General features: G+C 32.1%; 1 protein-coding gene across 1 annotated transcript in view; it reads right to left on the bottom strand.

Annotated features, from left to right (window-relative positions):
• Positions 1-27,979, bottom strand: part of LOC118184242 (dynein axonemal heavy chain 8-like) — a 442,084-nt gene that overhangs the window by 14,268 nt on the left and 399,837 nt on the right. The window contains exons 80-84 of the mRNA XM_085817842.1: positions 26,446-26,754; positions 23,346-23,462; positions 7,740-7,841; positions 7,268-7,428; positions 4,746-4,902 (exon numbers count right to left, since the gene is read on the bottom strand). Of these exons, the coding sequence (XP_085673968.1) occupies positions 4,746-4,902; positions 7,268-7,428; positions 7,740-7,841; positions 23,346-23,462; positions 26,446-26,754 (846 nt within the window). The remainder of the gene's footprint in view (positions 1-4,745; positions 4,903-7,267; positions 7,429-7,739; positions 7,842-23,345; positions 23,463-26,445; positions 26,755-27,979) is intronic.

The raw sequence follows: 27,979 nt of genomic DNA on the forward strand, positions 1-27,979 counted from the left end.
GTTTAGTCGGATGACATGATTTAAAGTGTGGTGGAAGGCAAACCGATGAAGGTTTACAGTAAACTGTAGTACTGAAGTTGAATGTGTTACGTGTGACCAGAATGTCGAGAAACGGAAGAGAATTGCAAGTCTCAAGTTCAAAAGTGAACTGAATAGCAGGATCAATAGAATTCATTGTTGAAAGAACTTTATTTAAATCATCTTTATTACCTTCAAACAGGGTAAAAGTATCGTCTACGTAGCGGAACCATGCTGGGAAGTTTAAAGTTTCAAACAATTTTGATTCATAATAATGCATGTAGATATCAGCCAGGATGGGACTGAGGGGGCTTCCCATGGCTAATCCCTCAGTTTGCTTGTAATATTTATTTTGGAAAACAAAATGTGTTTGTTTCAAACAGAGTTGAGTGAGAGAAATTAGCTCATCAATTTCGATGCAAGAGAAATGAAATTCGCGAAGTCTGGTTTCTAGACATCTTAATGCACCCTCCACTGGGACATTGGTGAATAATGATTTTACATCAAAAGAAACTACGAGTAAATTACTAGGAGAAATGTTTTTAACCTTTTTTACAAACTGTATTGAATTTTTTATGGTGTAAATGTTATTGTCTAATAGAGTGGAAAATCTAGAAACTAAATATTTAGCTAATGGATACGAGGCAGTACCTAAATTTGATACAATAGGGCGGAAAGGAACACCACTTTTATGAATTTTGGGAAGAGCATATAATCTGGCACAATTCGCAACAGATGGGATAAGCGAATGTTTTAAGTTGCTTGAAATGATTTGAGAAGATTTGATAGCAGTTTTTATTTTGGACAAGTCCGAATGTGAAGGATCTTTAGGGATAGGATTATATGGTCCTTCGTTTAAGAGTTTAGTGACACCATCGATGTAAGTGTTCTTATCCATGACAACTATCTGGCCACCTTTGTCGGCCTTTGAAATGATAATATCCGGGTTAGAATGAATTTCACGCATTGTAGCTCTTTCTCTCGCAGTTAGATTTGGTTTCAAAGGTTTATTATTGAATTTCACATTATGAGCGATAAGATGCCTAATCATTTCTTTCTGTGAATCTGAAACTTTACTGAACTTGAAAGCTTTTCGATAGGAGCCAAAATCTTTGGAATCGAGGGTTTACAGGTTTGTGAGAAGTTAAAATTATATTTTAGAATTCTCTCTTGTTCTTCTGAAAGACTAACATTAGAAATATTAACTATTGGCTTGATGTTTACAATGGGAAGATTTTTTGAACTACTTGAAGTGGAAGACTGTAAAAGAAGTTTTTCGAATTTAACTGCAAGGGTGTTTTTATGACGGTTAACTGCATTCTCCGTTCTAGACCAAGACTTTTGTTCAAGGGCAGTGAATTTTGGATATCATTTAGCGAGTTCCAGATGAATCTTATAGAGTTCATGTTCAATTTTGGACAATTGTTGACGTGTATCCCTTATCACGGACCGAAGTAAGGCAAGCTTGCAATTTAACAGAATTCTTGAAACGCGACTCAAAGGTTTCTGATTAGATTTGATTTGAATAAAATTGGGGATCAATTCTTTACATTTACATTTAAGTAAAAAGTCAAGATGATGCAGGAATTTTTGCCGTTTCAGGCGTAAATTAGTGAAACGATTAACGGATGAAGGCATGATAAACAATGCAGAAAATCAAACTAAATTAACTGAGCAATAATAAAGTACACACAAACTGCAGAAAAATCCCTCACTGAAATGAATAGAAAACAAAACTTTTGTAAGCAAAATACATGAAATCAGACAAGCAAAGCACAATATCCAAATGTACAAAACATAAACATAACTTGAAAATTGCAAAAAAGTACTCACCGAAACTCCTACAATCCCAAAATGGCGGCCACACGATCTAGAACGGAGAATGCAGTTAACCGTCATAAAAACACCCTTGCAGTTAAATTCGAAAAACTTCTTTTACAGTCTTCCACTTCAAGTAGTTCAAAAAATCTTCCCATTGTAAACATCAAGCCAATAGTTAATATTTCTAATGTTAGTCTTTCAGAAGAACAAGAGAGAATTCTAAAATATAATTTTAACTTCTCACAAACCTGTAAACCCTCGATTCCAAAGATTTTGGCTCCTATCGAAAAGCTTTCAAGTTCAGTAAAGTTTCAGATTCACAGAAAGAAATGATTAGGCATCTTATCGCTCATAATGTGAAATTCAATAATAAACCTTTGAAACCAAATCTAACTGCGAGAGAAAGAGCTACAATGCGTGAAATTCATTCTAACCCGGATATTATCATTTCAAAGGCCGACAAAGGTGGCCAGATAGTTGTCATGGATAAGAACACTTACATCGATGGTGTCACTAAACTCTTAAACGAAGGACCATATAATCCTATCCCTAAAGATCCTTCACATTCGGACTTGTCCAAAATAAAAACTGCTATCAAATCTTCTCAAATCATTTCAAGCAACTTAAAACATTCGCTTATCCCATCTGTTGCGAATTGTGCCAGATTATATGCTCTTCCCAAAATTCATAAAAGTGGTGTTCCTTTCCGCCCTATTGTATCAAATTTAGGTACTGCCTCGTATCCATTAGCTAAATATTTAGTTTCTAGATTTTCCACTCTATTAGACAATAACATTTACACCATAAAAAATTCAATACAGTTTGTAAAAAAGGTTAAAAACATTTCTCCTAGTAATTTACTCGTAGTTTCTTTTGATGTAAAATCATTATTCACCAATGTCCCAGTGGAGGGTGCATTAAGATGTCTAGAAACCAGACTTCGCGAATTTCATTTCTCTTGCATCGAAATTGATGAGCTAATTTCTCTCACTCAACTCTGTTTGAAACAAACACATTTTGTTTTCCAAAATAAATATTACAAGCAAACTGAGGGATTAGCCATGGGAAGCCCCCTCAGTCCCATCCTGGATGATATCTACATGCATTATTATGAATCAAAATTGTTTGAAACTTTAAACTTCCCAGCATGGTTCCGCTACGTAGACGATACTTTTACCCTGTTTGAAGGTAATAAAGATGATTTAAATAAAGTTCTTTCAACAATGAATTCTATTGATCCTGCTATTCAGTTCACTTTTGAACTTGAGACTTGCAATTCTCTTCCGTTTCTCGACATTCTGGTCACACGTAACACATTCAACTTCAGTACTACAGTTTACTGTAAACCTTCATCGGTTTGCCTTCCACCACACTTTAAATCATGTCATCCGACTAAACAAAAGTTAGCTTCATTTTATTCCTATGTTTTCCGTGCTCTTCAAGTTTGCTCCTCCAAACTAGCCCTTGATGAAGAACTAAATTATTTAAAAGCAATAGCTATTGACAGGAGCTTTTCACCCAACATTATTAATCAAGCAGTTAAAAAATTCTCATCTCAACACACTAAAAGCCACACTCTTATTTTAGGAGATTATAAAAATTCTGTTGTCATTCCCTTCTTTCCATCAATTAGCTATAAAGTTGCACATATTTTGCTGAAATTTAACTTTCGGGTTGTTTATTCTCCCATCAATAAAATTCGGACTTCTATACTCAAGGACCCCATTCCGGATATGAATTCCTGGGGTATTTATAGGATTCCTTGCCAGTGGGGTTTAATTTACATTGGCCAAACTAAGAGAGCCTTAAAATTTCGTGTCAAAGAACATGAGGCATATGTTAGAAAAAAGGAAACACAGAAGTCTTCTGTTGCTCAACATTGTTGGTCCGAAAATCACACTTTCAATTTTTCTGCTGCTAAAATTATTCAAAAAACATCTTCCATTGGAGAATTGGATTTTCTAGAGGCATTTCACATTCATAAAAATCTTTCTGTTCTAGTTAACGATCCTAATTCCAATCCAAATTTGCCTTCGGCTTTTAGAGAAATTATGTTTTAGTTCTGGTTTCACCAACAGATGGCGCCACTTGCTTATTCTTGTCCATGCTTTCTTATCTTATCTAATCATTATTTCCTATCTTGTTCATTTGCGGTTTTGCAGCTGAAGATGGTGGTTCGGTAAAACCATCGAAACTAGTCCTGTGAAAATTTTGTAAATATAACGCTGATTTTTGTTGTTTGACTTCTGAATTAGTAAATTGGGACATATTTAACTGTGCAAAAGCTGCCTGGTGTATTATGAAACATACAGATTCCAACAATCACATTCCATTTGAATGAATTCAACTCTTTTCATTTACTCATTAATACTATAAAGCATTTCCATAAAGTATTAATGCATTAATTGTCAATAAAATAACTGATTAATGTAAGCAACTCCCAAACAACAATAATGCCCACTTAATTCCATTTCAAAGGCTCACCTGTATCATATCATGAAAGTAAATTAATTGCAATGCCTTATTGTTGGATCTCTGGTCAACATGCACATAAGTCCAACAATAATTCTGAGATTTTTATTCAGCTGTAGTGAATTCACTATTCAAAAATCATTCAACACTCATTCGATAACTACATCTTATATCTACATATATAAGTGTAAGTATTTCAAAATTCTATTCTTGGCTGTTTTTCCTTTTTGATGAATAAAACTAGTCATTAATATCAAAACATTTAACAAATGACGACTCAGGATTATCCCTCTCTGCTAAAAAAATAAAAGCATTTTCAGGTAATGAAAATCTACACTTCTGAAAGGAATAGTTATAGGAACATCTTCCTTTTAAAACAATATTGTTTTCATACAATGAATTAAATTTAAATTTCATAATATTTTTTCATTTACCTCATGAGGTGAATAATTTTTTGGTAGCTTTGACATCATGTCTTCAGCCATGCGATAAACAACAGCTTCTCTAGTTTCTCCAACTCCGCCACCTGTATCTTTAGGTTGGATGCTTAGAATTGTCTCAAGCACTTCTTTCGTAGTGTTACTTTGATATCTATTTCATTAAATAATAATTTTTAAACATTACGAGTGAAAAACTTCACTTGTAATATTTAAAAAATAAAGAGAAACAAATTGTAATTTTTTTTTTTAAATCTTAAACAACAGATTTAATCTATTTTTTATATAATTGCTGTGCTTATTTAATCACATATTTTTGTACTTTAAAACATAACTGACATCAAAACTAATTTGATTAAATGTACTATTTTAAAAATTACAGATAAATTTAAGGATTTTCTAGGTTACCTTGGCCTTTGAAAGGGTTGAAAACTATTAGATTGCAGATAAAACATTTTAAAGGTTTAAAAACAGACAAAGATGGGGGGAGGGAAACTTCATGCTTGATTTCAAAGAAGGTAGAGAACAATACAAAATTTAATGATTTTAAATATATTCACAGAGCATTAGTAAGTATTAAAGAAAAGCACAGCTAGCTCTTAAAAATAACAAAAGATTAGTGATATCAATAAATCTGTCATACACGCATCACCCTTCTTTTTTGCTTTTGTCAATTTTTAATGGCATTTTCACATATATCTGTCTTAAGTTTTACATGCAGGAGAATGTTTCATGTTATATTTAAATACAGTTATTTAAATAATATATATATATATATATATATATAGATATATATATATAGTCAAATATAGTGGGACATAATGCTATTAGATGAAAATAAATATTAGGGCTAAGATGGGTATAGTTTTTTTTTTTTTTTTAAAAATTCTGTATAATTCATTACACTATGAAAATAATTATCAGATACCTATATTAATCATGTAAAGAATACTGTAGTTTTATTTCAGTGTTATTTTCTTCACAGTTTGATGATGCAAAATGTAGATGTCTTGAATAAACTATCCAACTTGATTATTTTAATAGCTGGGTGATTATATCACATACTTCTTTATGTTTGTACATGCATGTGATTTTCTGGGATAATGAATTTATAGTCACTCTAACTATCCATATTATTAATTGTTGGCCTCCTTTTAAAAATTTCATACTTAAGTAATTTATCATAGATACTTCATCAACATGCAGGTATTTCTGATGCGTACTCTACCTACAGTCGTAAAAGAAAATAAAAAAAAAAAAAAAAAAAAAAAAATTACTTTTCAAATAAATGCAAATTAAAGAAGTCTCTCATGGTGACCATCTCAAAATGTGAGCAGTATTTTAGAAAAACTAAATAAGCACTGGTATTGAACAAATATGTCCTCTAAGGCAAACACCTCCATAGAAGACTAGAGTTGTTTGAAATTATGTGTGTTTATTTTAGGAAGGTTTCACTGCATTGTTCTTTGACTCTGCCTCTTTATTTACCTATTTGTTCCATTAATATATTGATTTTTCAAATGTTTTTGATATTCATAATTTTCTTCATAAAGTAAATTCACACTTTATCCATGGGCTAAACTAGTGCAATTTAAGTGTAAAATCTTATAAATTACAAAAGTCAAATGATTCTTTATTTTAAAATTAGAATGTAGATTTCTGCTGATGTGAATATACTGAAGTTATAATTCTCAAAAAGAGTAATCTATGACATTGAACTAAATAAAAACTTTAAACACATACATAGCTATGATTTCTACAGAAATTTTTGATTAAACACCAAATAATCAGTATTTTGCTCAAAATTCTGAATCAATGTCTTGCAGTTTATACAAAGCAATAAAATTACGTTCATCTTTTGATAACAATGACATCTTCCATTGTGATAGCATAATTTGTTGGTGATGCTTACTAAGCATCATAAAAAGTACAGAGAGAGAGAGAACAAAGATGTGTTATTTCAGTATGAGACTATCAACATTGACTTATTTATTTACTAATCAACTCCTCAATGCAAACTGAATATGATGTCAAAAATTGCAGATTTTGGAATTAAATACCTTGGTCAATTTTGTGATAGGGATTCAAATTTTTTCTGTTTTATTTTTTATAATGATGGTGTTAATGAGTCTTATGAATTTGAGTGTTTTTACAATATGAATGTGAGTATTTAAATAATGAATGTTTTTACAATTTGTGTTTTATTATAAAAGCAGGGATAAACAGAAACATGTAAAAAGTTAGATTTTGTAAGTTTTATAAAATTGATTTAATTAAATTTAAAAATTGCACAAACATTAATCTTTGCAAAATTTTAAAAGTTTTTGTAATTGGTAGTATATGTTTATGAACAAGAGTTGTAAAACTAAAAGCCAGGTAACAGCTTTTGTAGGCATGATGTTCACAAAAGAGACCATGTCTACGAAAGTGTATAGGATATGTATGTGTGTGTGTATATATATATATATATATATACATATGTTTTTTTAATTGCACCATAAAAATAAAAATTTCATTACGTGATATCAGCATTAGGATGTAATCCAAAAACTTGAGGTGTGTCAGTAGCTGGTAAATTGTCAATATAATCCATATACTGCTCAATAGTAGTGCATTTTGGTATCCCATAGCCTTCATAAAATGCAAATGTATCTTGAAACATATGCTCACCAAACCACACCTATAATAGGAAGTAATTATATGACTAACTATTGTAAATAAACTACAAAGGGTAATTAAAATTAAGATTTAATACAGTACAGTCAATACGTATAACTGATAAAATTAATCTACAATTCTAAGTTTTTGCTAATGCAAAATACAAGCATAAAAGAAAATGTAAGAAGATGGATTGTTAATTAATTATTTTATCAATAATAATAAAAAGTTCTTGATAATGCAAAATACAAGTGTAAAAGAAAATGTTAGAAGTTGTATTGATAATTAATTTTAATTAAAAACCAATAAAAATTAATTATAAATTCTAGTTACCGTAGCAAATGTGTTCAGGAGTCTTTTATCATAATCATCTGTTACTCTTCCGCCATACTGAACTTCACCAAGCATATATCGAACAGTCAGCCAGGAAATGCCCTAAAGAATAAAATGTTATAGAAGAATATATAACTATAACAATGTACTGAATTCAGTAAATGCAAAATGTGTCACAAGTATTCATCAACACTTCTTGAAGAGAAATGCAAACATTAATTTTACTAGTATGCATATGCATGAACATTTACAAACTATGATAGATTGTGCTTAATCATGACAGATTTTCTAAAAATACAATGCTAATGAACTCATTTTGTTTGTAATAATAAATGACTTTAATAGTTTTTGAACATATATGATAAAAAATATCAAGAATCATTGAACTAGTGATATAAGAATTTTCAAATAACAATGATGGAAAATTCGAAATTCAAATTCCCAATAATTAACACTTTGGTAGAGAATAGAAAGACAGAGAAAGAGAAAAAAGTTAAACATATACAACAAAGTACAACATTTAAAATTTTAAGAAATGAAATCTCTTAACTAATTTGGATATTACTAGTTAAACTGTGGCTGCCACAAACATGTGTACAAACATGCATGTGCCATTAGGACCAGTTTATTTACAAAATAGAGTTGATAGACACTATTCACGTAGCAGGCATTTTTCAGGTCTTTTTTCCCGCTACTTATTTTTACTGCATTCAAAGCATGGAGTCAAGAGCACAGATTTAAAAGAGGCAGAAAATTACTTTTAAGTACTCTTAGGTAATTAACTATTTGATTACATTGTGTTTAATTTATGCATTTATTTATATATTAAACAAATATGTTTTCAAAACTTAATTTTCTATATGTACGTAATTTTATGATAAAGTGTAATAAAATATCTATTACTGTAAATTATTTGTTATTATATTGTTACACATTTTGTACATAGACAGATGATTTTAGTGCAGTGTATGTGAAATTGTTGTATTTTTTGCATAATGTAGCATAATCTAGAGTAAATAATGTAGTAAGATGCCATAAGTAAGTAAGAGTAAGTAATAAGAGTAATAATATACAGTAATAATGTAACATAATCTATGCCGGAAAAATCACCAAGCTTGCAAATTTGGCAACTTATTTTGTCACCAAATTTGAGAAGAAATTGCCAAAAGCTGCCAAACTTGGCAACATTTTGGTATGGTCTCTGCATCACTGTAGTAGGTATTGTAACTGAATTAAAGTAATTGATCACTATATTAACTGCAAACGTAACTCGACCCTCATATTGCATTCCAGTAATTTCAAGAAGCAGAAGGTGCTAGAAATACCTCGGCCTAGGTGAAAACTATATAAGGCCAGAGGGAGAGCATCTGTTGTCAGTTAGATATTGTTATTGCGAGTTGTTAGTTTAATGTGAACTGAGATCTCCCGGTTAGCCTTCTCTTTAGATGCACTTTGCATTTTGTTGTGTTTAACATTCTTAGTAGTTTGAAGATTAACTACTGATTGTACTCTGTGATACTGTGGACGTATGTACGAAAATTTCTATGGAAAATTCTATTTTCTTTTGATCAAAATAAATTTTATTAACCTATCATCGGACCTGTGTGCATTCAATCTATTATGAACCCGTACACATGCAAAAATATTTCATTGCATAGTTTTCATTATTATGTTATCGTTACAATGAATTCTATTACAATAATTATAAAAATTGATTAAAATAACTTTACAATAATAAATGATTATTATAATTATACTATAATCAACAATCATTATATATCTTTTTTATCTTTGAGCAAAAAATATATATACATTAATAAACACTGAAAAAGAATTTTTTTAACAATTAGTTATATTAATTTTATGACAATAAATGATTATTATAGTTATTTCATCAATTGCAATAATTATAATAAATAGCTGTTATATTTCTTTTTGTTTTTGCATTCAAATCTATATGCATTATTAACATACACTGCCCTCCAAAAGTTAACAGCATGTTTTTGTGTCTAATTTGAGAATGAAGCAACATAGAAACTAGAAATTTAGAGGACATGTTCACTAAACAGTTCTTTAATGAATGAGACATTGAATGTTCAACACAAACATAAATTACAACAAAAAACTGCACTCTTGGCAGAGAAATCCAGTCTTCGAAAAACTATCAGAGTTTTTTGAGGAAAATGGGGTGGCAAAACAAAAACTGGGTTCTGATAAGGAATGCATCCCCTAGACACCATACAATGGCGGCAGTGGTATTCCATGCTGTCAAATAAGTTTTTGGTCAATGAAATGGGAAGAAATGACCAGACACTGGGTAATCTTTGTTCAAGCTCATGTAACGACCTTGGAGGAGGACTTTAAGCAGCAATCTGCCTCCCAAGGTAGTCCCAAAGATGCTCTATCAGATTCAGGTCTGGGGATTAAAGCTGGCCTTTACATCTGCTCCATACCGTGACTCTCAAGATATTCTTCAGCAACCCAAGCTCAGTGTGGTCGCGCATTGTTGTCCATCAGAAGAAATCCAGGACCAATAGCAGTGGCATACGGGCAGACATATAGATCAAGGATCTCGTCTCGACATCTCACATGGGTCAAAGTTCCTCCATGGAATGCATGCAGGTCAGTGTGATGTGACCACTGAGAGAGATCCAAGCTCAAACCATTATTCCACCACCTCTGTAACTGTAACAAAATCTACAATGTGGGATTAGTTGTATCTGGTGCATTGTTCTCTCCAGATCAGCTGACAACCTGAATCACTCTCTAGTGTGAACCTGGACATGTCTGTGAAGAGAGCAGATGCCCATTGTTGACTGGTTTAAGAGATGTGTTCTCTTGACCAACATAAACGGGCACCTATGTGCCCAAGGGTACACAAACAACTGGTCATCTTGCATACAGACCTCTGTTGTGCAGGTGTCTGCACACCTTAGTAGCTGAGATTCTTGTTCCTGTTGCCACTAAATGATCTGCCATGAGCTGAGGCACAGTAATGTTATTCCTCCTTCAGGCTGAAAGAAGAAAAAGCCAAAATTGTAACTCTAGGTCTGCCTGGAACATGTCTTCCAGACACAGAATCCTCAGATTTAAACTGATTCTATAGTCCATACACCTCACTACAAGAGACATTGAGATGTCTAGCAGCATCAGATTATGACATCCCCATTTTTATCTATCTGACCACCTGCCACCTCAACGAATCAGGCAAACGACTTCTCCTGGTAATTGATAGACTCTCCTGGATATAGTCAATGAAATTACTAATAACAATTGAAGATCAACACTCATGAACAAATCTTACAATTTCTGCATTTTTTCTCTGACTCCTATATAAAGTATTCATTTCTATAAAACCAAGGTTGTAGCTATTGTTTTTTGCATATATTGTTTTAAACTTCATTACTATCATGCATATAAACTGACATTTTTGTAATCATGAGCTTTGAAAAACATGCTTTCCTTAAGTTTTGGACTGCAGTGTATTTAGATTTTGGGAGGAAAATTATTTTAGAAAAAAGGAATGAAAAAATTCTTGCATAAGATCACAATATTGGTAAATGTCATGTTAAATGAACTATGATCAGGAAAGATCTTGCTCAAATACAGTGGAAACCTGCTGACAGTTTATTATTATTTTTTTTAATTGCGAAAAGAATACTTCAGATAAAAAACATAGTTCCATTATTTATAATGATCTTATTTTTTAAAGTAAACAATGAAATATGCACTACTTATGTTACATTCATATATAATGCAAAAAAAAATCTTTCAAACTTTTTTTTGAATTCCAGTCAATGGGAATCTTCAAAATGCAAATCAATGGGAATCTTTATGTTTATCTCTGAGAATGTGAAACAAAGGCGTGAAAGACAACTGATGATAAGAACACTCAATGACATTATGTTTATCTCTGAGAATGTGAAACAAAGGCGTGAAAGACAACTGATGATAAGAACACTCAATGACATTATGTTTATCTCTGAGAATGTGAAACAAAGGCGTGAAAGACAACTGATGATAAGAACACTCAATGACATGAGACTTTAAACTCCTTTGATAGTAAATTCCCTCTTTCTGTCAAAGAGCGAACTATCATGTGACCCCCCTCCCTTTGCGGCCAGTAATTAACAACCCTTTTGAACAATTCTAAGTGTTTTGGCAGAATGCCAGCCAAGGTTGCATTTGCCATGATAGAACTATAGAAACAACCACCTTAAAATTTTCTTTTTTCTCTTCCCTTTTTTTAATTGTTTCATATACATTATGCTATCAGGGAATTTATTATCCATAGCTTGGCAAGCATTATACACTGCTCGACATTGAAAATGCAACACCAAGAAGGAGTGGTCATAAATTTATGCAAATTTTAGAGTAGACACATGTCACTGAGTTATACGAATGATGTGAAATGAGCAGCTCTCCGACGCACATGAAGTAAGATATAAGTGAAGAAACATGCAGAATGGGTAATATTCGTGTCGTTATTTTCTGCCAGATGAATTATCGAAGAAAGCTGGTATTTGTCTCGAAGGATACGTGTAATAAAAGAGAATGCCAGGATGCCATTAACGAAGGCACTTCCAGGAGATAGACGATTTTATGAGGAGTATGGTGATCGAACTGAGAAGGGCAGGTTGGTCCTTATGTCAAATTGCAGCTGATACCCACATGGATGCTAGCACTGTGCATCGGTTATGGCGAACAAGGTTGGAACAAGGAAATGTGGGAAGAAGGAGGGGTGCAGGTGCAGCCAGAGTGATATCAGCACGCATAGATCGACGCATCCGCCGACAAGCTGTGACGGTCCTGCAATTCACTTGTATGACGATTCTGCAGCATGTGCAAGATACTCTGGATGTTCCCATGTCGACCAGAACCATTTTCCATCGATTGGTTGAATGTTACTGCACTTGAGCATTTGAAGTTGATATACTTACGTTATCAAAAGACTTATAATGGACTTAAAATAATATTTTTTAGAAATTTAAAAGAAACTTTTTCTTTACTCATACATTTATTTATGCATTTATATTAATGAAAAACACCATTAAATATTTTAAAAACACCAGTGCTTGTTCAGTGGTGGCCAAAATTGTGGACATTTTTGGAAATTTTTATGTTTTTGAACTTTGTATGCTTATAGAAAATGTTGTGCTTCGCAAAATGCAAACTTGTATATATCATTTTAAAGAGACTTTATTAATGAATTCAATACAAAACACAAAATTCAATTATTTCCAATACAAAAAAAGTTATATGTACTTTAATATAAATAAAAAACACAGTTATGAAGTGGTTTGTAATGTCTAGCTTTCCTGGCCAATCACTGTTCTTGTTCTGAGAACCAATCAAATGTTAGTAACTGCCAGTAGAAGCTGACATCATGTTTACACTTGAAACAATTCATTATTTTGCTTTGTTCTGTAGAAGGAGGACCTGTTTCTCATACACTGCAATTACAAGTAGGAATTTTTGTAAAAATTTTTAATATTTAGTCAAGAAGCAATGACATCAAATAAAAGAGTAGATTGAACACCTAGAAAGAGATGTAATATTATTGTGTTACGAGAAATTGGTCTTTCCTATGTTGAAATTGCAAGACAGGTGGGTGGTTCAGTGACTACATCTGGAGTTCGAAAACTTTGTTTACGATATCAGGACACAAATTCAATAAAACACAAAGAAGGAAAAGGCCGAAAAAGGTGCACCACATCTATTGATGACAGAAGAATAAAACGACTATGTCTCCAAGATAGAAAAATGTCATTAGCCACCATCAGAAGTGATGCTGGTGTTTCTGTCAGTTCAAGAACAATCAGGAGAAGATTAACAGATATTGGACTGAGAAGTAGAATTCCACGAGAAAAGCCTTATCATAATTTTCAGCAACAAAAAAAAGACTACAATGGGCAAAGGAACACATTAATTAGACAGATGATCAGTGGTCACAAGTTATATGGAGTGATGAAACTAAGATATCGTTATTCGGTAATGATGGGCAAAAATATGTAAGACGTAAAATAGGAGAAAGATGGTATTGGTCGCCTTCATGTCATCGATGGGACACTGAAAGCCAGAAAATACATTGACACTATTCTAGAACCAAAACTTCTACCTTCTATCAGAGATCTCTTTCCCAACAATGCTTCATTTATTTTTCAGCAGGATTCTGCTCCTTGCCACATGGCCAAAATATCGAAAGAGTGGTTTTGTACAAAGAGCATTAAATTGTTGTTGTAGTGGCCCAGTTAGTGCATGAGAAATAATTATTTTTTATTTCATATATTTGTTCATATATTTAATTATTTTATAAAATTAACTTTAATATTTTGTTAATATTCATATTTATATTTAAATTTCTTTATGCTGAATGGCAACTAGTTCTAGTTCTGATTCATGATTGCTAGGTTTTGGTTTCAAAACGTTGCTCGTAGCGTCGCATTTCGATAGCTGGAAAATAAAATGCAATAACTTAGCTATTTGTTTATAATTCATGCTGTTACTAGTCATAAATTAATTTTAAACATTAGTAGCCAAGGCTACATCGTGGTGACCCTGATTAATTTTCGAAATGTCAACAAATGACTCTTCTGAAACTGCTATGAAAGATAGGATGCAGTCACCGGAGCTTCATAAGGTGAGTGTAAAAAAAAATACCTCCTTTTTGGATTGATAAACTGGAAATATGGTTTTTTCAAGTTGAAGCTCAGTTCAAACTTAGTAATATCGTTTCAGAAGAAAAGAAAATTTAATTATTTAGTTTCACAGCTTGAACCTCAGTTCGTCGAAAATATTTGGGACATTGTAACAAACGATAGTGCCACAAAATATTCGGATGCTAAAATTAGGTTATTACATTTATTCAAAGAAAGTGAAAATGTACGGATTAAACGTTTGATTACTGGTATCGAACTTGGAGACATGAAACCAAGCCAACTTTTGCAGAAGTTGAGATCAGTTGCTACTACAGATGTGTCTGAAAATCTAATCAAAACTTTACGGCTGGAGAAGCTACCTGACTCCATCAAAAATATATTATTAGTTAGTGATGAAGATGTAACCAAGTTAGCGTCTATGGCAGATAAAATTAGTGATATGAATCGGAAACCAGAAGTATTTAGTACTAATGCTCCTTCCGTTCCCGCAAATGATTTGTTGCAAAGAATTACCTTTCTTGAACAAAAAATTGATCAAATAACCATTCGCTCAAGACGCAGGGACTCGGATTTACGTAATTTACGTTCACGATCTCGAAGCCGATCTCGTAAACGATATGACCCTACTGGCAAATTTTGTTTTTATCACTTTCGTTTTGGAGCAAAATGCATTCCAGAGAAATGCAAGCCTCTGTGTGCTTGGGTAAAAAACGATTCCAAAAACCAGGAAAACTCGAATCTGCAGTAGGTTCAGCGGCAAACGCTGCTGCAGAAAATATGAAGGATTGTCGCAAATTTCGTTTATTCGTTCGTGACCGAAGATCAAATTTGCACTTTCTTATTGATAGCGGAGCTGACGTAAGCATAATTCCTGCTACTTCACAGAATAAATGTAAAACTGGATATAAACTGTATGCAGCTAATGGCACAGATATTTCCACTTATGGCATAAAAACGCTAACTCTTGATTTGGGATTACGTCGTGATTTTCAGTTTCCATTCATAATTGCTGATGTCACAAAAGGTATTTTAGGAGCTGACTTTCTTCACAAATATAAATTGCTTATCGATATAAATAAGAAAAAATTAATTGATGGCGTAACACAGCTTTGTGTCCAGTGTGATGTCGCTGCTATTTCCAGTGATTACTCAGTAACCACATTAAATAAATCCATAAAAATTTTCGATTTACTGTCGAAATATCCCGAAATTTCTAAACCTAACCTTTTTCCTACACAAATTAAACATGGTGTTACACATTTTATTACGACTGATGGTCAACCCGTTTATTCAAAGGCACGACAGCTCGATCCAAAACGCTTAGCTATAGCTAAAGAGGAATTTAAATTTATGCTTGACAATGGAATAATTCGTCCATCAAACTCCCAGTGGTCAAGCCCCTTGCCCCTTGTTACGAAAAAGGATGGTTCATATCGTCCTTGCGGAGACTACCGACGATTGAATGCGCGGACGATACCTGATCGATACCCAATTCCTCGCATTGAAGATTTTCATCATATTTTAAGAGGTACAAATATTTTTTCTAAAATTGATTTATTCAAAGCTTATTTTCAAATTCCCATTGCAGAAGAAGACAAATGTAAAACGGCTATCATCACTCCTTTCGGTTTATACGAATTTAATGTAATGAGTTTCGGTTTAAAAAATGCTCCTTCAACGTTCCAAAGATTTATTCATGAAGTCTTTAGAGGATTAGAGTTCGTTTCTCCCTATTTAGCCGATATACTCATTGCATCCAGTACCCATGAAGAACACGAAAATCACCTTAAATTAGTTTTCGAAAAATTACATACATTTGGGTTAAGAATTAATGTTTCAAAATCTGTATTTGCTGTTCCACAAATCGAGTTTCTAGGCTACCTCATTACACCTAAGGGTTCCCGTCCTTTGCCAGAAAGAGTTCAAGCTATTACTAACTACAAACGACCAGAAACAATTCATGAACTTAGAACTTTTCTTGGAATACTTAACTTTTATCGTCGTTATATAAAGGATGCAGCGAAGAATCAAGCATTGTTGCATGCGTATCTCAAGGGAGCTAAAAAGAGGGACAAACGTAAAATCGAATGGACTGAAGAAGCTGAAAAACAGTTTGAAACGTGCAAGAATGATCTGGTGAACACGGCACTGTTGTCTTTTTCCAATTTTGAATTACCTCTGGTGTTATTTACAGATGCTTCAGATACGGCGATTGGCTCAGTGTTGCAACAATATGAAAACTCCTCGTGGAAGCCAATAGCATTTTTTTCTAAAAAATTAAGTGATACTCAGTAAAAATATAGCACTTATGATAGAGAACTATTAAGCATATATCTTTCAGTTAGACACTTTAAGCATTATCTAGAAGGAAGAGTATTTACAATTTATACAGATCACAAGCCCTTAATATTCACCTTTCGTCAAAAACTTGACAAAGCAACACCTAGACAGGCTCGCCAACTTCAATACATCTCCCAGTTTTCGACTGATATCAAATATGTAAAAGGTGAGAATAATATTGTGGCGGATACATTATCTAGAGTTAATGAAATTTCATCGATAGATTATGATAAAATAGCTGATGAACAAACTCAAGATGAAGAACTGAAGAGTTTGCAAACCACTACTTCCTTGAATTTCAAGCAATGTTCTCTACCTTCGGGGAAATATTTGTGGTGTGATACATCAACTAAACATGTTCGGCCGTATATTCCTCAGGCTTTCAGACAACACGTCTTTCAACGAATTCATGGTTTATCACATCCAGGAATAAAATCGACTATGAAATTAATGACATCAAAATTCATTTGGCCTAACATAAAAAAAGATGTACAGTTGTGGACAAGAACCTGCATTCCTTGCCAAAAAGCTAAAATCAGTCGGCACACCAAAACAAAATTAGGTGAGTTTGAAGTACCACCAGGAAGATTTTCTGTCATCCATATCGATCTCATAGGACCACTTCCACCATCTAAAGGGAATATTTATTGTCTTACTTGCATAGATAGATTTTCGAATTGGATAGAAGCAATTCCTTTAGAAAATATTTCCGCTGAGAACGTCGCAAGAGCCTTTTATAGCAACTGGATTGCGCGTTTCGGAACGCCAAGTAAACTCATTAGTGATCGTGGATTCCAATTTAAAAGTGATACATTACGAGCTTTGTCCAAAATCTGTGGCATCAATTTACAACACACTACTGCCTACCACCCCTCGTGTAATGGCAAAGTTGAGCGCCTTCATCGAACATTAAAAACAGCATTAAAAGCCCACAACAACATATCTTGGACGGACATGTTACCAACAGTACTTTTGGGTTTGCGTACTGCTATTCAAGAAGATACCAATCATTCTATTGCGCAAGTAGTTTATGGCCAGAATCTCAGACTTCCTGGAGAGTTTTTCAGCGAACCAAGTATCCAGACAGCATCGGAGACTTTTGCTAATAAACTCCAGAAACAGATGGAAGTTGTTGGACCGAGACTAATTCGTAAAAATTCATCTGAACAGATATTTGTCCATAAAGACTTAAAAACTTGTTCTCATGTGTTTCAGCGAATAGATCGGGTAAAAAAAACCTTTGGAACCTCCTTATGAAGGACCATTTCCTGTTATTGATCGCAAGGACAAATATTTTACTATTAGCATAAAAGGAAAGCATGTTAATGTATTCCTGGATCGCTTGAAACCAGCTTATATTTTAGCTGAGGAAAATTCTCAGTTGATACAACCTGACTACACTAATTTGCAGAGACCGGACTCAAATTCGGATGTGAATCAAAAACATTCTCGCACAGGCAGAACTATACGTTTACCTGTTAGATTCAAGGACTGACTAAATTATTTTGATAGTCGTTAACACTGCAATACTAGTTACTACCCATTTCTCCATCTTCGTAACGTAACTTAGTTACTGGTGGGGGAGTAGTGTAGTGGCCAGTTAGTGCATGAGAAATAATTATTTTTTATTTCATATATTTGTTCATATATTTAATTATTTTATAAAATTAACTTTAATATTTTGTTAATATTCATATTTATATTTAAATTTCTTTATGCTGAATGGCAACTAGTTCTAGTTCTGATTCATGATTGCTAGGTTTTGGTTTCAAAACGTTGCTCGTAGCGTCGCATTTCGATAGCTGGAAAATAAAATGCAATAACTTAGCTATTTGTTTATAATTCATGCTGTTACTAGTCATAAATTAATTTTAAACATTAGTAGCCAAGGCTACATTGTCATGGCCAGGAAACAGTCCTGACCTCAACTCTATCGAAAATTTGTGGCACCGTTTGAAAACTCTTGTCCGAATGAGGCGCCCATCAAATAAAATGGAACTAATTGATGCTATATTTGTTTCCTGGCATCATGTAATAACGAAAGAAGAGCTTAAAACTCTTGTCAGCTCAATGAAACGTCGACGTGAAGCTGTAATAAAAAATAAAGGGTACCCTACTAAGTACTGATAACTCACTGCAATCATCACTATCTAATGTATATCGATAACTATTATCGTTTAACTTTTTTTTGTATTGCAAATAATTGAATTTTGTGTTTTGTATTGAATTCAGTAATAAATTTTCTTTAAAATGATACATACAAGTTTGCATTTTGTGAAACGTAACATTTTCTATAAGCATACAAAGTTCAAAAACATAAAAATTTCCAAAAGTGTCCACAATTTTGGCAACCACTGTAGTGATTTATCTGATAGCTTTGACCTAATTTTGGTGCAAAAATTGTTGGCCACAGAAAATGTCCCTTTCAGAATCAATCGACGTTGGTTTTATACTGTAAATAGCTTCAAGTAACCACTTTAAATTTATAGTCAAATCACCATTACTTTTTTGACAAAGTAAATTCTTGACCTAATTTTTGAAAGCCTTTGGGTAGTTTTCTAGTTGGAGCTTCTAATAGTACTCTAAGTTGTTCTTCAAGAGAAGCACCAACTTTGGTAGTTGTTACTGCTTCATTGCTTGATTTTTCATTTGACGAATTTGGTGATGAATCTGGTGACGGAAATAAATGCTTCATCAAAGCAGTTGCTAGTTCTATAGAAGCTTTTGATGGCATTTTATTTAAGTTGTTTAGCGAATTAATCAAATCTATGATGTTTTTGTTGATCCTGCTATTGATATAAAAATCGATATTTTCAGAAAGAGAACTACCTTTTTCAGATTCTTGTTGAATTAACTTCTCTCGCATAAAGTTGATAGAAATATATGCTGTTCGTAAAGTGGTTTGTTTTTCACTCATAGCATTATTAAGTGCCACTTCAATTGGTTTTTAATGCCAAGACTATCGATTTTATTGATTCCAGGTTTAAATTTGTTAAAAGACGTTCAGATCCAAGTTCAATGAATACATCTTTTGTAACGTCATACAATTTTACAAATGTTTCAAGCATTTTCAGCATTGAATTCCATCTGGCTTTACAATCCAGATAGAGTTGTTGCTCTATCTGTAATTTTTCTCTACATTTAGATTTGAACAAATCTGATAGCACAACAGAAGTTTTGAAAAAAATTACAACTTGTCTCACAATATTTATGCTTTCCTTGAATGATTCATTCTGTAATTCAGTTTCATTAATGCTCAAACCATTATCAACATCATCAAAATCAAAATCATCAGTCTCTCTTGAATTTTCTTCTGTAATTTTTTCTGTACCTGATTTTTCTTTACAAAAAGTTTTTGTAACAGCCAAATGCAAGGCATGCACAAGACATATTTGATAAAAAGCAGATGATTCTTTTCCAAACTTGATCATAACACTTGCTCCATCCCCAGTAGTGGATACAATATCGTGCTTAAATGATAGACCAAAAGATTTGAGGTGCTTTTCTACGAGTTCTTGCATTTTTTTTGCATCGCAACTTCCAAAAATTCTTACCAGTTCAAGATTGATGCTTTTTTGACAGGCAGCATGCAGATTTATATTCAGGAATCTCCGGTTACAGATGCTGGTCCATTCATCCATGGTAATGGAGAATTTCTTTGATTCGGCAATATCTTTTTTAATATAACTTTTTATTTTTTGTTTCACAGTTTCCATATGGTTATGAAGAAGAGCCATTACAGATTTTTCATTGGCTGGAAGCTTCATACCCCTTAAGGCCAATGATTGTCGAATAAACTCTGACTGAGTGATTTGACGAATTGATAAACCATCTACTGCAGCCATTTTTGCAACAATCTCTTCAATTGATGTTTTGATTATGAAATTATCCAAAGTTTTTGTTTTTTTTAGCTGTCGTTTCTGTCTCTGCTTTGTCAACGTCAATGTTATGAATGCTGCTTAGATGAAGATGCATTGTTGATGTATTTCCATTTTAAATGGAAATTTTTTTATTGCATTCATTGCAGCATGCATAATTTTGGTCTGCCTTGGCGAAATGACTCCAAACGATTGATCTTTTGTTTTTTGGCGTGATTACTATTCTAGAAAAAAATAGAAAATATTATTCTAGAATATGTGTGAACTCATGGCTGTAACTCCAATAATATTGACCATTTTTACCAAAATACTGTTAAAATTTCAACTAAATTTGTGTTGAGATATTAGTAATCGCATTCTTATTGGTTAAAAGGAAGTATAGCTTTCTGTCACGTCTGATGCATTAGCTTTCTGTCAGGTCCAAAGAATTCCAAAATTTAATCCCATTCTATTTGTTTATGATTTATTAAAACATAATCTGCTTGTATCTCTGTTTGTATTTCTGCATGCATTTCTCTGCGTATTACTCTGTAATAAATGTTTGTTTTGCGAAACACAGCATTTTCAATGTTCAACAATTTGTAATTTTGCTTTTTTACTGATACTAAGAAAATCATTATTTAATATTACATACATTTTACTACTTAAAATTAAAAGTAAATTGTTTCTTTCGGTAAAAATTAAAAATCCTTGCATTTCTAGGTACTGTACTGTATGTACTGTAGGTGGCAACAAATTCATCTTTTTACCCAAACAAGTTTCAACACTGTTCAGGTAAAAGTAAAAGCAATATTTTACTGTATATATTTAAAATCCTTTTATTGTTTAACTTTACTTATCTAATACAATTACAAAAGTTTTAGTTTTTATGTATTTAAAAAGGAGCAGTTTTATGATGCCAATAAAATGTCTTCTAGGATTCTTAAGAAATACGTCGAAAAATAAATTAAAAATAAAATGCAGAACAAAAAACATTTTGTATGTACAGAGCTCGAAAGCCCGCCGGGCTTTGATTTGAGTATCGAGTACTCGAAAATGACCAAAAATTATCGAGTATCAAGCTCGAGCCTAAGCTCGTTCCGAACTCTAGTCCCAACCACCATGGTTTAAATTTAGGAAGTGGTTGAAATACAACCAAAATTGTTATAATAAATTATATAACCAAAATTGTTGCAGTCTTAAAGTATTTTAAGACTGCAACAATTTTGGTTATATAATATGTTTTATTTAAACAATGTAACTTTATTGGTCTGGCTGGGAGAAAGAAAAAGTCAAGAGACAAGTATTTTACATGGATGAATTAATTAAACATAAAAAGATGAAGTATTACTATTGATCAAATTCGCTGAAGATATTATTGATTAAAAATTTTGTGAATTATGCATAAAAAGTGCTGTAGACATCGAAACATTAAATTTTCAAACTCAAATTTCTGAAAGATGCTTTATATGCTACTAAATATTGACATAGAACCATGAGTTTAAAATCCCATACAGAGCAAAGTTAAAATTAGAAACTTTTCATCCAGTAAAATTTAGTTTTTATATGAACTTCTAAAGAGCAAGATTTTGACTTTACTTTTACTGAGCAAATAAATTGTGTTGGTTTTATAAATTTAATAATTCTTTCGTGAATGATTTTATACATACATTAAAAACTAATTTTATCTCTTGAAACATCTTTAGAACACTAAGGAACAACTTACTAATTATAATATTCTTTGTGTTATGCATATGATTTTAATCTTAATCGTTATGAGTTCTAATTAAACCTGTGATACTACAACCAAAGAATATGTATTGTTAAGAAGGAAAGCTTCGCAGCAGCAGGAGTGGCTCCCTCCAAATGAAAAGGGACACAACTGAGCATGCGTGAAATATCTGTCGCCAAAAAGCGCCAAAGCTCGAAGCAGATGTCGAAGTTCGAACAGGTTTGACGGTCACGTTTATCAAGAGTTTAAAGCTGTATGACTCCATTGGTTTTCCCTACATATTGACAGATATAAAATCAGACTGCGATATGGATAATACAAGTTCAACTAGTAAAGCAAAAAAGCACGAAAATTCGAGTTTAAATTATCGCAAAAAGTCAAAGAATGATTCTTCTTAACCCGTCTTCCTCAATTTCCTGTACACGTGGCGAAGGTGGAAAATCTCGGCCAGGTACATCACAAAAAGGGAAATTCTCACCAACAGGTTCCATCGCCAAATCCCTTGGCGAATAGTCCCTCTTCTTTCTAGTGGCGTAGAAGACAAACTGGTTTACATTACGTCTGTGGAGCCTTTCCTTCTTTACATAGACTTTCTTTGCTACAACTTCCACTTCTTATGTTTTTCTGCATGCAGGTTGCTACTGCTATGTGTTTGCATGTTTCAGGCATAGTTAAGATATTAATAAATAATTTTCTTTCTATCCTTCACCATCTAATGTTTTATTTGCTTTAACTGCACAGATTTAATAATATTTATGCAAAAGATCCATATAGAAACTTAAAATTTCCTATACTGTACAGTAAAAAGTTATTTAAAATAGATATCTGCAGGAATAAATGGTAGTGTGATCTGGTCATGTTCTGAAAGCTACCTCCTTTGATTTATTTCTTACGGTCTTCAGCCAAAAACATGCTTATATGAGCAATTTTTTGAAATAGTCTGTACAGGTAATAAAAATAAGCATTTAAAATTGCAGTCAGACTACATAAAAATGACTTCTAAAAATGAAACACTTACAACTTTAGGATTCATATCGTCTAAGTGATTTTCAATAAATTGGACACTTGCACTCCAGTCTGCAGTGTTAAACTCATATGGAATATTCCAACCCAAAGGCCCAAATTTTCTTCTCTCCTAAAAAATTGCATTTTATACAGGAACTTTAATTCTAAAATATATATTAAGAAGTTTAAATTTTTTCCTTGATGACATCAATTTATCCATAACCTAATGAAATTTAATTTAATTAAGAAAATATTTATTATATGAATTACAGTGTAAGCTAAATAGCCATTAAATATTTTACCTATAATACTTAAAATGCAAATACAACATTCTAGAATAATGTAAATAAGTTCAAAATAAATACTTTCTACACAGGTCATAACTATTGCATCATTCCACATACACAATTTTTTATGTATAAGCAATTAAATGTAATAGCATCAAAGATTACTCTTTACAAATGTAGCAATGTGTAAAAAGTTTCCATGAGCTTTGATGATTAAACTGATACCTCAGTTACATGATGACATGTCATATTTTCTTGCCATTTCCCATACTATCCTTATATTAGGTAAAGAAATGCAATAACACTTCAGTATCCCTGCCATTTAACTGATATCAGTTAAGTGATTACAGAGAGTTCACTGATCTATTTAACATAATTTCAGCAATTTACACAGAGTGTATCAGTACAGCAGTGACAAATATTCAGGAGAAATAGATTACAACTAGACGATGGAAAATCACATAGGAATGCATAGTCAGAAAATGTTTTCTTGGTGCAGTAGTGATGACATAAAAGGCACATGAACGGGATGAGAACCCATGTTTATTATTCAGAGTACAGTAAAAACAAAGAAAGAACAACATAAAAGGACAACAATCATCATCAAAGAACGTGTTCAAAATTACAACCCATACCATGATGCAGGAAGCCTATGTCATGCATCTTCCACATGATCTTTTATGCGCCAGAGAAGTGAGGCCTGCATCACAGTCCGGAGTCATAATTTTGAGCACTTTCTTTTTAATGAGGATCGTTGTTTGCTTTTGTTCATATTTGTTGGTTTCTCCTGTACTAAATATAATAAGACATGCTTTTGTCTCACTGTTTGTGTCCTTCCATTCTTGTGTTTTGTATTGTCACTACCGTCCCAGGAAACATTTCCGATTATGCTTTGCTATGTGATTTCCCATCATCCGGACATACTCTATCTCTCCTGAAAGTTTGTCACTGCTGTACTGACACACCCTGTATAAGTTCCCTTTTGACGTATTATAATTTTTGAGTTTATGCACCCTCCCACCCCAACTGCCAATGTAAAAATGTCATGTATTACATTTAAGTGAGTACAGTCTTCCTGAAATTGATATGCAAGATTAAAATATTATCAAACTCTACTGATGATATTATGGTTTGCTTATATAAGCCACAACTCTTCCTGATGCTTATTTTTAAGTCTGATGTTACAATAATTTTTTTAAATATGTCACTAATCAGATAAGTATTGTTAAGTAATGAAAAATTATAATATAATAATCTCTACATATAATAAAAGAAAGTGTCTGTGTGTGTGTGTGTCTTTCTTTTGCACTGCGTGTAAGCTAATAGACCCACGACTATGAAATTTGGTATATAGGTGCATCTAGACAAGAGCCAGTGCACCTCGAAGTGATTTTTTCCAAATTTGAATTAGAATTTTTTTAATTTTATGTTTTGTGACAAAATCACCTCATTTTGAGACATAATGGGCTATAGGAAAGCGAGATTTTACTCTACACACTCCATTTTCACATAGTCATGAAATGTAGGTACTCAGATATTTTACAAACTTAAAACAAATATCGTGTTTCAATAAATTGATTAAATATGAATTTATTTAACAAAGGGAGCTTATCCCCTTTTCAACGTAATTTTTTCTAAAAAAGTTTATTTTTAAAAAGGTACAGTTTATTTTTCTTTGATTTTTAGACACGCTACTTTCATCCTTGCGGCTGCTTTTACAAAAAGAATTTTGGAAAAATGATAATATTTTGTATTTAAAAAAAAAAATTTTAAATGAAGCTTCCGAGTACACTTTTTATATCTCACATCTTTAAAAATGAAATTTTGGCAACAATTTTCCTTTCTTTTGGTGAAATTGCATCATTTTGAATAGTTTCATTCTTTTAGAAATATGGGTTTGGCAACAATTTTTCATCGCATTTCTTATGTCACTGTTTTTAAGAGATTGGCATATTTCATTGTCATTTATATATATATATAATACATTTTTATGGGTTTTTTTTGATAAAGTTGTTTTGCAGAGTAAAATTGTGTGCGGAAGTTTTTGTTTTTTTAGTTTCTTTCATGCTATTTTTTGCTTATTTCACTGTCTGTAAGTTTTGAAAAATTTTGCATGATTTTTTTTTTCTTCAACAGAAAGTTGGTTCATTTTTTTAATTAGGATAATTAATATTTGTATTAATTATCCTAATTAAAAAATTATAAGATGTATTAAGGGATATAGCTTATTTCAATGTAATTTTTTTTTCTCTTGAAAATATAAGATAAAATATCATTACCTAATTATACTTTGCTTTTCAGAATTTTTTTTTTTTTTTTTGTATTCTTTTATGTTATTTATTGCTCATTTCACTGTTTTTAAGATATTGAAAAATTTTGAGTGATTTTTTTTAGGAAACAAAGTTCTTAACCTCTTTTATACCATTTGAGTTCTTAAGATTTTGCAAAGGGAAGTTGGTTAATTTATTTATTAGGATAGTTAATATTTGTATTAAGGGATATTGCTTATTTCATTGTAATTTTGTTATATGCAATAACTTTTTTTATGAAGCTGTTCTGCAGAGTAAAATTCTGCGCAGTTTTTAAATTTAACATTTGGTGTACCCTTCAGCCATTTTTCCATACATTTAAAAGCCAGATGAAGGCTGGCAGCAAAGCTGCTAGTACTATAATAAATTAATGTAATAAGTAATGGAAATGTGAATTCTCCAAATTAACTCCTACAACAAAGTCATTATAATCATTATAATTACCAAAAATCATATAGTACTGCCATAAATATATCAACTGCATTTAGTCATTTGGCACAGTTAATGTATGCTTTACCTGAACAACACTATGCATAAATGAAACAGCATACAGCATAGGCTGCCATTGATGGTATGATATTACTTCTAGTTGCTTCTGAGTTACAGTTGAATATGTTCTTTTGAGCCCTGCTCTCATTCCTTGAGGAGGTTCATTTGTAAACTTTATAGAAGCTTGCAGCAAAGAAATAGGAAACCTTTCATGAACTTCGGTGGTGATCCAACACCTAAAAGTATCATGGATTTTTTCAACAGTTAGCAGTTTGTCAAGGAGCTCATCCATGAAATCCAAACCTAAATGACAATTCTGTAGCAACATCCAGCCACCCTAAAAGCAAGATATAGGATATAATAAATTTAAAATGACTTTAAAATGTGAATTTTAAAATTGATGTGAATATAGATAAATATTGAAGTTTATAAAAGGTAATTTAATTTGAACATTCATAATAATGCAAGGCTAATAATAGTTCCAGTATTTAAATATTTTAATATTAAAAGAGTAAGATGATTGAAAAATCATTTAAGAATATTTTATACTACTTCCACAACAGGTATATCCTTCATCAGGATCTCCCTTGATAAAACATAATTAAATACTTCTACATATCATAAATAATATTTGAGATCAGATATATAGTACTTACATGATTACAGATGCAAGTAGGAATACCACACAAACAATGAAAGTTTGCAGAATAAATTATTAGGTGGCTTGTGTCAGATATTCTAATAACTGAATATTTTAAAATAAAATGATATTGCATAACTAACATATTTGAAAAAAAAAAAAGGATATGATATATAAATATCCAATGATGACATATTCATTTTTTTCCCAAATATTAAGTAAATTCACAAAAATTACATTTCAAAGTTCTAAAAAGATAGTTCTTTTTAGAACAGCATTTCTTAATCTTTTGGATGAGCCCAGCATTGCGTATACGCGAGAGTAAAATGGAATGATTTATTTGAATTTTTAAAAGCCAGTAAATGGAGCTAAGTGGTAATTGTTTTCACATAGGTTGATTCATACGACATTTTACCTTCATGTACTGGCATTAGTTTTTGTTTTGTGCTTCTGGTTTTGAGAGAGTTATTGAAATAAACAAATTGGAAATCTCGTTGTTTATTTATTTTAAGTGCACAGCCACTGTGAATTAAAGGAGCACAGAGCACAGGCGTTTTTGTTTATTTCGTTAGGATATTTTTTGTTTTGTTCTTCTGTTTATTTTGAAATTTAACATACGCTTTCTTGGTTAATTAAAAAGTAACATTACAACATTATTACAGAAAGGGAAAGACTATCAGCTTTCTCAATGCATAATGTGTCTTGCTCACATTTCTCAGGAAAGAGCCAGTGTTTTTGTTTTTCTTACTCGATTTTATAGGTCATTATATATAATGCCCCCAATGGTCATTATATATAATGATATAGGCATTATATTTTGGTATATAATGTATTTACTTTACATATAATGTATAAATTGACGTGATCAGTAATGGATATCCCGCCAGTGGGGGTCTTTCCTTGATTACTTTCTGGTCATCAT

This window comes from Stegodyphus dumicola, chromosome 5 (genome assembly GCF_044657685.1).
Source record: "Stegodyphus dumicola isolate Sdum_Otavi_A_Nest chromosome 5, ASM4465768v1".
Lineage (NCBI taxonomy): Eukaryota > Metazoa > Arthropoda > Arachnida > Araneae > Eresidae > Stegodyphus > Stegodyphus dumicola.